The sequence below is a fragment of the Homalodisca vitripennis genome, chromosome 4, assembly GCF_021130785.1.
Source record: "Homalodisca vitripennis isolate AUS2020 chromosome 4, UT_GWSS_2.1, whole genome shotgun sequence".
Taxonomy (NCBI): Eukaryota; Metazoa; Arthropoda; class Insecta; order Hemiptera; family Cicadellidae; genus Homalodisca; species Homalodisca vitripennis.
The window spans coordinates 203,843,010-203,855,605 of record NC_060210.1 but is presented as its reverse complement, the minus strand read 5'-3'; the positions used below and the strand labels follow the sequence as shown (position 1 = coordinate 203,855,605).

At 37.6% G+C, this 12,596-nt stretch overlaps 1 protein-coding gene across 1 annotated transcript in view; it reads left to right on the top strand.

Moving 5' to 3' along the window:
- Positions 1 to 11,443, top strand: part of LOC124360921 (lysosomal aspartic protease) — a 34,671-nt gene extending 23,228 nt beyond the window's left edge. The window contains exons 6-7 of the mRNA XM_046814922.1: positions 930 to 1,022; positions 10,594 to 11,443. Of these exons, the coding sequence (XP_046670878.1) occupies positions 930 to 1,022; positions 10,594 to 10,749 (249 nt within the window). The 3' untranslated portion in view covers positions 10,750 to 11,443. The remainder of the gene's footprint in view (positions 1 to 929; positions 1,023 to 10,593) is intronic.
- Positions 11,444 to 12,596: the final 1,153 nt, after the last annotated feature.

Below are 12,596 nucleotides of genomic sequence, written 5' to 3'. Positions count from 1 at the left end.
TGGTGAATCCATGGCTCTTGCACTCTGTGACCTGAGCCCAGCATTTGATTGCATTTCTGCTGTTGTACTGATGGTATTGTACTCCGCTGCGTGCAGTTTCAGGTGCATTAGTGTAGGACTAGGTAGCAGTTTCCAGAATATAAAGGTTGATGACTGTAAGAAACTTCAGTTCACGGAAAGCTCCTCTACAAGTTTGTCTTAAGTGGTAATGTTCCCAGTATTCTGATGGCTCTTTTTTGTAGAATCAAGACACGTTGAATGTTAAACATAGTGGTTCCACCCCAAACAATAATCCCATACTGGAAGTGGGTTTTGAAGAGAGCGTGATAAGCAGTTTTGGCTGTAGTATTGTTTTTGATGTTCGTACAAGTATTGTATTTTTATATTGTAATTTACAATAATGTACTACTGACTTTTGTATCTACATGTCTATTGTGTATGTCAATAAAAAAGTTCAAATTGAAATGTTCTTTGCTTTATGCTGCCAAGAAGTGACAATTTTTTAAACTTCTTATTATTTGGTCTATTGGTAGGAATATTTCCTAGTGTTTTCTGGTTATTTCTGCTGTCTATTTAAAATCTATGAAATTTTTGTATTTTACTTCAATGACAGTAAAATTAATTCCTTTTGTTTTACAAATTGTAGACATTTCATTATAACTGGTAAATGTAAAAAGTAAAAACAAGTTTATGTCATTTATCTTGTAAAAGTTGGCATTCATGCAATCGGATCATAATTTATTATTTTCAGGATACAAACAATATTTCTCTTATAGAAGAGATTAAATTTATGTGGTACTTGTAGGCATTTATGATTTTCTATAATGTAGGATTTAATAAGCTTTACAATGATATGTTGTAGATCGATGATGACACCAAGTATTTTGTGTTTTGTGTTTCATAATGTATGTTTTAATTTCCTTGTTCAGGTGGATTGCAGTCTTATCAATAAACTTCCTACAATCAACTTTGTCCTCGGTGGAAAATCGTTTGCACTGAATGGAACAGATTATATTCTGAGAGTAAGTCAAGCAACATAGTTTTAGACTTCAATTGTATTTAGTTATAATGAAGTATGTATGACTACTTTTGCTTATTAGGATATTTTGTAGTACCATTCCGGTGATTTTAAATCACAATACTCACACCTGTCCCTGCTCTGGGTGGGAAAGGTTGATTCATTGTGAATGTTTAGTTTAGCTCCGTTTCACCTTCTGCTTATTGCAGTGTCTTGCTAAGTGAGAGGTATTTACATCAGAGTGATGCAGTGAATGGCTACTGGGTAAACCGGACAGAGCTTATCAGAGCGATACACTGGATGACTACTGGGTAAACCAGACAGAACTTATCAGAGTGATACACTGGATGGCTACTGGGTAAACCAGACAGCTTATCAGTGTGATACACTGGATGGCTACTGGGTAAACCAGACAGAACTTATCAGAGTGATACACTGGATGGCTACTGGGTAAACCAGACAGCTTATCAGTGTGATACACTGGATGGCTACTGGGTAAACCAGACAGAACTTATCAGAGTGATACACTGGATGGCTACTGGGTAAACCAGACAGCTTAGAATAAAGCATCGATAACCCTTGCTCTTCAAACGCTGGAAAATACCTTGAAGCTCTGGACCTCCCCAAATGTTTCCATTGTAATCATCGGGGATTTTAACATAGATTGTCTGGACCCATCGACAGAAAAGAAGGAACTTGAAGATGTACTAGCGACCTTCAACATTCACAGACTACTCCTCCCCACCAACCAGGATAACCAGTGTCTCGTCTTCCTCCATAGACATTGTGCTGTGTCACCCAAGATCTCAGCGACATCGTCAAGGTCCGGGTCGTAAACGAAGGTATTTCAGACCACAGTGGTCAAATATGTGAGTTAGGGCTAACAATGGTTAGGACTGAACAACAAGTTCCAACATTATGCCGAACCATCAACTCCAATAACTTAACAATCTAAAGACTCTACTTGCGAACCAAGATTGGAGGGCCGTCCAAACAAGCGAAGGACGTTGATGAGGCTTTTAATAGCTTTTTGTCAATCATCACGTTAACTTCTTAATGCTTCCTGCCCTCTAAAACGGTCTAGGGCAAAAGCGACTCAACCCTATTTAAACATGTTTTCGACGAGGAAGCTGCTAAACTGAGAGATTCTTTCCTTCGGGCCCTTGATATTTATGTCCTAACAGGAAGCAATGAAGACAAGTGGACTGCTAATAATTTGAAGAAGACTTACGATCTAAAACCTGAGATCATTGAGGCAAGAGACAACAACATCCAACTATATTTCCCAATCTAGCTGCAAATCTAAGGCAGTCTGGAGGGTCATAAATAGTGAAAGGTGGTCCAGGAGCCATGATCCCATGGTTACTGATTACGTGATGCTTCAGAATGGCACAAGGATAGATAATCCAGCTGAGCTCGCCAACGTATTTAATATCTACTTCACATCAATTGCTGAAGAAACCTTGAAGAGCAGTCAACAGGACAAGTCAGGAACTGTCAGACCTAGCATGCCCACCATTGCTTTTCCAATGACAGAGCTGGAACCAACGACCGAGAGTGAACTTCGGAGGATCGTCGGTGCAATGAAGAGCAAGACCTCATCAGGACTTGACGAGTACTCTTCTAAGATCGTCAAAACCTGTCTACACGAACTGATGGTGCCTTTATTTCACATAATAAACCTTAGCCTTGTCGGTGGTCGCTTTCCCAGTAGACTGAAAACCGCCAAAGTAATTCCTTTGCACAAGAAAGGAAACAGGCACGAGCTTGGGAGTTTCAGACCAATCTCCCTGGTGTCTACCTTTTCCAAGATCATCGAGAAGGTCGCTCTGGCCAGGATTGAAGATCACCTGAAGAAAAAACAACATCGACTTAGAGAACCAAACACGGCTTTCGTAAGAAGAGGTCAACGATGACAGCTCTGGTTGAGTTGGTGGAGAGCATCCTTGAACACCTTGAGGATGGTGATGATATTGTCAGCATCTACCTTGACTTAAGTAAAGCCTTTGATTGTCTCAGTCACGATCTCATTCTGCGCAAACTGGAAAACCTTGGATTTAAAAACGTGGCTTTGTCCTGGTTTGAAAGTTACCTGCGGGGGTCGGGACCAACTCGTTGAACTGAGGAAGAAGATCAATGGAACACTTACGGCTGTCAGATCATCTTTACTCCCAGTGACCAGGGGCGTGCCTCAGGGATCCGTCCTTGGCCCGGTCATCTTCATACTTTTCACCTTAGACCTTCCGGCGCACATAGAGAACTTTGCCAAAACGATCATGTATGCCGATGACACGGTATTGGTGGCAGCCAACAGAAAATGTCGAAGAGCTAGAATTGAGGTCATTCATATCCTCGAGCTTGCCGTCGAATACTGTTCTGGAAATTGATCTAGTGTTCAATGAAGGTAAAACCAGACAGCTCATAATGGGCAAGAACAAAGAAGAAGTTGCTGGAATCCCTAACATCGATTCTGTTCAAGCCATTAAACATCTAGGGATTACACTGGATGTCAATCTTAAGTGGGATGAGCACGTCGAGGTCCTCTGCAGGAAGCTGAGCAGTAGTATTTATGCCCTGAGACGCATTAAAGCTGTCAGCACAACAGAGGCGGTTAAAACTGCCTACTCGGCTCTTCTGGACAGCCACATAAAGTATGGCATAGTGCTCTGGGGTGCCACAGCACAACGCAATTTGCAGCGGGTTTTAGTGCTGCAGAAAAAGGCTGTGCGTGTGATGGCTGACTTGGGGTGGAGGGTGAGTTGCAGGCGGGCGTTTGTTGAGTGGGAAATCCTTACTGTAATAAATGCCTACATTCTAGAAGTGGTGACAACAGCCTGCAGAATCAGTCCACCAAGAAATGAAGACCTCCACCAACACTACACTCGTCGTGCCCGTGACTTCAACCTACCAACGCATCACAGCAGAAGATTTGAAGGCAAGCCCTCTTACATTGGCGCCAAACTGTTTAACCATCTGCCAGAGAATATTAAGATGTCCAACCCTGAGAAGCTGAAGGCGGTGCTACACCATTGGCTCCTGATCAACCCCTTCTACAGTGTGGAAGAGTACCTGGACTGGCACAACCGTGACTCCTAACTGTGAACTTTTTTTAATTTTTTTAACTGTATGTCTTTTTATCAGTTTTTAAAAAATGTTTTGTTTGACGCCATTTCAATCTTGAAGATTGTCAATAAAGATTTCTCTCTCTCTCTTATCAGTGTGATACACTGGATGGCTACTGGGTAAACCAGACAGAACTTATCAGAGTGATACACTGGATGGCTACTGGGTAAACCAGACAGCTTATCAGTGTGATACACTGGATGGCTACTGGGTAAACCAGACAGAACTTATCAGAGTGATACACTGGATGGCTACTGGGTAAACCAGACAGAACTTATCAGAGTGATACACTGGATGGCTACTGGGTAAACCAGACAGAGCTTATCAGTGCGATACACTGGATGGCTACTGGGTAAACCAGACAGAACTTATCAGAGTGATACACTGGATGGCTACTGGGTAAACCAAACAGAGCTTATCAGTGCGATACACTGGATGGCTACTGGGTAAACCAGACAGAGCTTATCAGAGTGATACACTGGATGACTACTGGGTAAACCAAACAGAGCTTATCAGAGCGATACACTGGATGGCTACTGGTAAAAAATATCTCGGGTACATTGGTCGGGTATGGGGGTCATCAGCAATGAAAAAGTACTCAACAAAATCCAGTGAAACCAAGAACACTAAAAGGACACTATTTCCAATAAATATATCTACTATTTTTTTTATCGAAGTAAATGAATATTATTTTTGACAACCGGCCAAGTGGATCATGTTATTTTGTCACTGTTATTAATTGTTCAGCTCAACATCCCAACAATAAGAAAGAGCTTTGTCTGGTACACGGATGGCTTGCTTATTAAGGGCAGAACTGGATATGGAGTGTTTAGTCAATCCCCTAGAACTGCTCCATATTTCAAGCCGAAATCTATGGTATCGTGGCCTGTGCCAACCTAGGCCTCACCAGAGGGTACCAAGGAAAGAACATCTGCATAATGTCAGACAGTCAGGCAGCTCTTAAAGGTCTTGACTCCAACAGCATTTCATCCAAGCTTGTGTGGGAGTGCTTTAACACTCTCTGCAAGCTTGGATCACGCAACTTTGTGCGTCTTGGTTGGGTACCGGGCCACACAGGCATAGGTGGCAACGAATGCGCCGACAGGCTTGCCAAAAGCGGATCAAGCATGCCATACACCGGTCCAGAACTGAGTTGTGGTATAAACAAGTCAGCCGCTTACCAAAGTATAAACAAATGGTCCAGGAAGACACACCGCTTGCGGTGGCAGAGTCACCAAGAACAAGCACTCGGCAAAAGACTGCTTGCTGATTCTAGCTCCGGCTTCACCAGATGGCTGATGGGGCTGGGCAGGGATCGGGTTAAGCAAGTGATTGCCTTGATCACTGGACACGGCCACTTCAGGAAACACCTAAACACTCTAGGTTTACGAAATGAGGACTCGGAGTGTAGACTCTGCAATAAGTCTGCACATAATACTGGACTGTGAGACACTGGGAGCAAGGAGAAGGGCTCTTTTCGGTGATAAACAACCAGGCGACGAACCAGATGCTAGTATCGGGGAAAAGCTTCTTAGCCTAATTAAGGGCACAAAGATAGGCTTACCCCTCTAACATCAAAGGGGCACACAGTAAGCTCAGGTTGACGTGTGAGGATCTGTGAATCCACCCCAATACCCCAACGCAAAAAAAAAAAAAAATTGTTCAGCTGTGCATAGTAATTTGTTTAACAGAAGAATGTTTATTTTTAATGAAAATTATTATAGCATATGTGTAAAAATAAAAAGTTCTATATTTTTTGGAAGTTGGCAATTATACCACAGCAGTTATTCTTAAAACAATTGGTCACCTGAACTTCGACACTGAAAGGGCTGTTGTACATTTTTTAAACAACTTAACGTTAAGATGAAACTGTAAAGGGTACCATTCAAAGATTATTCTTTGTTAAAAGTTTGTTATTGACAATGGAAGGACTGATTTACATTTTTTTTAAATTACTTAATGTTAATGAAACTGTAAAGGGCACCATTCAACTTTACTATGTGTAATTGTTGACTAAAGATTATTCTGTGTTAAAAGTTTGTTATTGACGATGGAAGGACTGATTTACATTTTTTTTTTAATTACTTAATGTTAATGAAACTGTAAAGGGCACCATTAAACTTTACTATGTGTAATTGTTGACTAAAGATTATTCTGTGTTAAAAGTTTGTTATTGACGATGGAAGGACTGATTTACATTTTTTTTTAATTACTTAATGTTAAGATGAAACTGTAAAGGGCACTATTCACCTTTACTATATGTAATTGTTGACTAATGATTATTCTGTGTTAAAAGTTTGTTATTGACGATGGAAGGACTGATTTACATTTTTTTTAAATTACTTAATGTTAAGATGAAACTGTAAAGGGCACTATTCACCTTTACTATATGTAATTGTTGACTAAAGATTATTCTGTGTTAAAAGTTTGTTATTGACGATGGAAGGACTGATTTACATTTTTTTTTTAAATTACTTAATGTTAAGATGAAACTGTAAAGGGCACTATTCACCTTTACTATATGTAATTATTGACTAGATTATTCTGTGTTAAAAGTTTGTTATTGACGATGGAAGGACTGATTTACATTTTTTTAAAATTACTTAATGTTAAGATGAAACTGTAAAGGGCACTATTCACCTTTACTATATGTAATTGTTGACTAATGATTATTCTGTGTTAAAAGTTTGTTATTGACGATGGAAGGACTGATTTACATTTTTTTAAAATTACTTAATGTTAAGATGAAACTGTATAGGGCACTATTCACCTTTACTATATGTAATTGTTGACTAAAGATTATTCTGTGTTTAAAGTTTGTTATTGACGATGGAAGGACTGATTTACATTTTTTTTAAATTACTTAATGTTAAGATGAAACTGTAAAGGGCACTATTCACCTTTACTATATGTAATTGTTGACTAATGATTATTCTGTGTTAAAAGTTTGTTATTGACGATGGAAGGACTGATTTACATTTTTTTTTAAATTACTTAATGTTAAGATGAAACTGTAAAGGGCACTATTCACCTTTACTATATGTAATTGTTGACTAAAGATTATTCTGTGTTTAAAGTTTGTTATTGACGATGGAATGGCAGTTATACATCTTTTAAATAACTCAACGTTAAGATGAATCTGTAAAGGGCACTATTCACCTTTACTATATGTAATTGTTGACTAATGATTATTCTGTGTTAAAAGTTTGTTATTGACGATGGAAGGACTGATTTACATTTTTTTTAAATTACTTAATGTTAAGATGAAACTGTAAAGGGCACTATTCACCTTTACTATATGTAATTGTTGACTAATGATTATTCTGTGTTAAAAGTTTGTTATTGACGATGGAAGGACTGATTTACATTTTTTTTAAATTACTTAATGTTAAGATGAAACTGTAAAGGGCACCATTAAACTTTACTATATGTAATTGTTGACTAATGATTATTCTGTGTTAAAAGTTTGTTATTGACGATGGAAGGACTGATTTACATTTTTTTTAAATTACTTAATGTTAAGATGAAACTGTAAAGGGCACTATTCACCTTTACTATATGTAATTGTTGACTAAAGATTATTCTGTGTTTAAAGTTTGTTATTGACGATGGAATGGCAGTTATACATCTTTTAAATAACTCAACGTTAAGATGAATCTGTAAAGGGCACTATTCACCTTTACTATATGTAATTGTTGACTAATGATTATTCTGTGTTAAAAGTTTGTTATTGACGATGGAAGGACTGATTTACATTTTTTTTAAATTACTTAATGTTAAGATGAATCTGTAAAGGGCACTATTCACCTTTACTATATGTAATTGTTGACTAAAGATTATTCTGTGTTAAAAGTTTGTTATTGACGATGGAAGGACTGATTTACATTTTTTTTAAATTACTTAATGTTAAGATGAAACTGTAAAGGGCACTATTCACCTTTACTATATGTAATTGTTGACTAAAGATTATTCTGTGTTTAAAGTTTGTTATTGACGATGGAATGGCAGTTATACATCTTTTAAATAACTCAAGGTTAAGATGAATCTGTAAAGGGCACTATTCACCTTTACTATATGTAATTGTTGACTAATGATTATTCTGTGTTTAAAGTTTGTTATTGACGATGGAAGGACTGATTTACATTTTTTTTAAATTACTTAATGTTAAGATGAATCTGTAAAGGGCACTATTCACCTTTACTATATGTAATTGTTGACTAAAGATTATTCTGTGTTTAAAGTTTGTTATTGGTGATGGAAGGTTTAAAAGGATAACCGGGTTTTGGACATGAGGATTGGAATCTATCCTCTTCATCAGATGGGGGAGGTATTAATAAGTACAAAAATAAAAAAAAAACCGAAAGACGAAAAGCAGGGAAAGTAAAGGGTTCTAACATACCCAAAAGCTGCTTGCAGTCCAGTCCAGACGTTGTCACTGCACAGGATGCAAGTCCTGAGCACAAGATGTCGGCACCACGTATTGTTGAGGGGTAGTTGGACTATGGAACAGGAGGGGGGAGGGGTTAAGCCGCTGAGTTTTTGTCCTAAGCCTTAGTGTCATGTTGTGTGTCCGAATTTTGTTGGTTGAGGTTTGTTTAATTGTTATGATCTTTTTAGGATTCCTGGTTAGTTCTTTTTTTAATATTGGCACCCAAAGTGGTCTAATCTCAACCAAAGGTTGACTTAGCGGTTGGTCTGCCAATTTTGTTTGAAGCCTCAATAGGTTTGCGTTTGAAAAAATTCTCCTCACGGTATTATATTATTTCCGTTTCACGTGATGATTTTCAGACCAGCAATGTTGAGCAATTTTAGACTTTTCCACTAGTCCTTTTTCACATTGTCTTTATATTCTTGAATTCCCACATTGAGCGATCTTTTTGTCTCACCCATATATTCCCTATTACAAGAATATGTTATACTGTAAATACAGTATAACATTTTAAACTTTTTTAGTCATGTGTGGCATTTTTTGGTTTAGTTTTCAGGAGACTTTGTCTAAGAGTATTTTGTGTACTAAAAGTAGTTCTAATAAAGATCTAATTCAACGTTTTTGATTTCTTCTTTTAACCCATCTTTGCCTGACCACAAGGTCTTTGCTCCTTCAAACAATGAGTATGCTACTCCTTCTTGGGCAGATTGTTTATGGAAATTTAGGTATTAGCCGGTGTGTGTTTTCTTACAATAAACTGTTGTCTTAAGGACGTCTCTATCTCTTACTACACACACACACACACACATACAAACATACAGAAAGGGGAGTTTGTTTTGGACTTCTACCTTGATGGTAAAGCGAATGGAGGGAGAAATGGTGTTAATGTGGGACAAAAACTTGTTAAGTTCAGTGTCTCCATGAGGTAAGACGACGAGAGTCATGCACGTATCTCCACCAGATCCTCGGTTTGAACTGAGTTAAAGCTAGGGCTTTTTGCTCAAATTAGTTCATAAAGATATTGGTGAAAAAAGGTTATAGAGGAAATACCGTTGCCATTCCCTCATCTTGACGGTAAATTTTACCCTTAAAATAGTTACATTGAATGCATAGCTCTGCAACATTGATTTTAAGCATTGGTTTCACTGAATTTAAAAGCAATACTGGGCAATATAAAACTATAAGGTACGTAGATCTTTTCTGGAAGGCAAAGACTTAATTCATTTCTGCTGGGACCTATGGGGAGCGGGCAGCCAGCTTTGAAGAACCAAAACTAAATCTCTGTCCACTGGAAAACTTCATTCTGCGCTGGTTACAAGAGAAGAGAGCTACAAACCTCTTTCTGAATAAACTTGGTAAGGTAACAAGTAAAGACCTGCAATCAAAACAGCTGTAACTACCAGAGGTTAGCACAACTAGCAGAGCTGACGACAGCACCAGCTGTAGTAGCCGAGAGAGGCAGACGCCACATCCTCTCCCTCTACCCCAGGGACAGAAAAGAAAAATTACTCTCTCAGCAGGTTAAGGAAAAGGAAAGGAAGGAGAGAATGTAAACTTTAAAAAAAACTGGTATCACTGGTTCAAAACACCGTCATCAGCAAAGAACTAGAACTGCAACAGTATGGATCTCCTGAATTTTAGAACTAATTATTGGTCGGAGGGGGATGCCAGGTTTGTGGATTTTAGGAAGGCCATACATGTGTGGGACTTTAGAATGGTGAGGAATTAATTTAGATCTGAATTTGTATGACAAATTTTCTCTGTGTTTATGAAGGGTTTTGGCTATTTTGCGCTCAAATTGTTAGTATGGCACTGTAGCAATGCTGGTGTGATTCTCGTACTCGTCGTTTGTGCTCGGGACTTGCATCCCGTGTAGTGACACGCCTGGACTGGACTCCAGGAAGTTTTTGGGTATGTTTAAACAGTTTTCTTTCCCTTCTTTTCTTCTTTCCGTTTTAATGTATTAATACCTCCCACACCTGTTAATCCGAAATCCTGTTAAAGATTGTAATTGTCTGTGTAGGTGAGCCAGTTCGGAAAGTCAATCTGCCTGTCAGGGTTCATGGGCATTGACCTGCCGAAGGGACCCTTGTGGATCCTCGGAGACGTGTTCATCGGCAGATACTACACAGAGTTTGATATGGAGAATAACCGTGTTGGATTCGCTGATGCTAAATAGTTCATTAATTGTTAGTTATTAATGTAGAAACCTTTTTGTTGATGTGCCTAATATTTTAACCATCTTTTTATGTGATACAACATAACAGTTGTCATTTTTGGTGCAGTGTGTGTTTCTAATAATACACTCAGAGGTGAAATATTTTTGTACACCAAACATTCTATAAGTTTTATTTTTATTATTGATCAATGTAATATATTTCTTTAAGGTTTTTTATGATTTAATTTTGTTTAAATTTTAAAACATTATTTAAAGAAATTTATAGTACGAAAATCAAATTTTTCGTACATTTTTTGGAACAATCATTCAATAATTTTTACATAAAACTGAAACATTCACTATTCAATATAAGCTAAATTAGTTCCACTCAAGCAGTTTTTCCCCTAATTAAGTGAATTTAATTTCTAATGCCAGTTTCCAAATATTGAAGTAATGCAAGAAAAAATAATTCCCTTGCAGTGTATGACTATTGTTTAGACTGAGAAAGTATGTATAGGTTAATTATGTACACTAGTAGTAATAGTGTGAATAATATGGACTTAAGTGTTAACTAATACTGAGGCCAAAGGAACATACAATACAACTAGCATTACCCTGTAGAAAATATAGTGTTATTTTTGTATTTTAGTATGCAATAAAAGGTATCAAATGTTTCGTTATATTGTGTTGAGAAATATATTGCTACTCCATAAAATTTTGTTTTATTACTACATTGAATTTTTCTTTAAGGTGCATACATTTTAAATGAATATTATTAATATGAATTGATGGTATAATGCTCAAAATTATAAATTATAAGCAGAATTTTATTGCAGAAAATGACTACCTCTCACCCTGAACTTGAAACTCGCAGAATTGTAATAAGCATTTGTTACTCCAGGACCACTAAAGTAAAGAAAAGATGTCTTATCTTACTAGGTGAAGTTAGGGCTAGGAAGCCATCTCTAATACTTAATCTGGGAACCAACAGCTTAATGGTAACTTCCGAACCACCACCAACGGCCGGGCAGGTGGGCTACTTGCGATAACTGTTGTACCCGCTACACTGCGCCATAAGTAACTAAACATATGATAACTGTTGTACCCGCTACACTGCGCCGTAAGTAACTAAACATATGGTAACTTCCGAACCACCACCAACGGCCGGCAGGTGGGCTACTTGCGATAACTGTTGTACCCGCTACACTGCGCCATAAGTAACTAAACATATGATAACTGTTGTACCCGCTACACTGCGCCGTAAGTAACTAAACATATGATAACTGTTGTACCCGCTACACTGCGCCGTAAGTAACTAAACATATGATAACTGTTGTACCCGCTACACTGCGCCGTAAGTAACTAAACATATGATAACTGTTGTACCCGCTACACTGCGCCGTAAGTAACTAAACATATGATAACTGTTGTACCCGCTACACTGCGCCATAAGTAACTAAACATATGATAACTGTTGTACCCGCTACACTGCGCCATAAGTAACTAAACATACGATACCCATTTGCGTAAATAGAAATGGTTTGATTCTGATACTCAATACCACTGTGCTTTTTACTTAATTCCAATATCGTTATATTAAGTAAAAATGTATTTTATTACAAACAATAAATAAAATCAACAGAAGTGCCAATTAAAAAGGTAATTTAAAAATACAACTGGTGACATGTTGGAAGCTGAATCTCCAAATGTGTTTATTTGTGGATGGCAGCTGAACGACAATTCAACATTACCAATGGTACTGCTGTACTGTCTGTAAGGAAAAATGGAGATATATTAAATAAATAAAGTAGAAAATAGAATGCAAAAATAGAATGGTCGGGTAAATTGTAAGCTGGTCATCACCACAA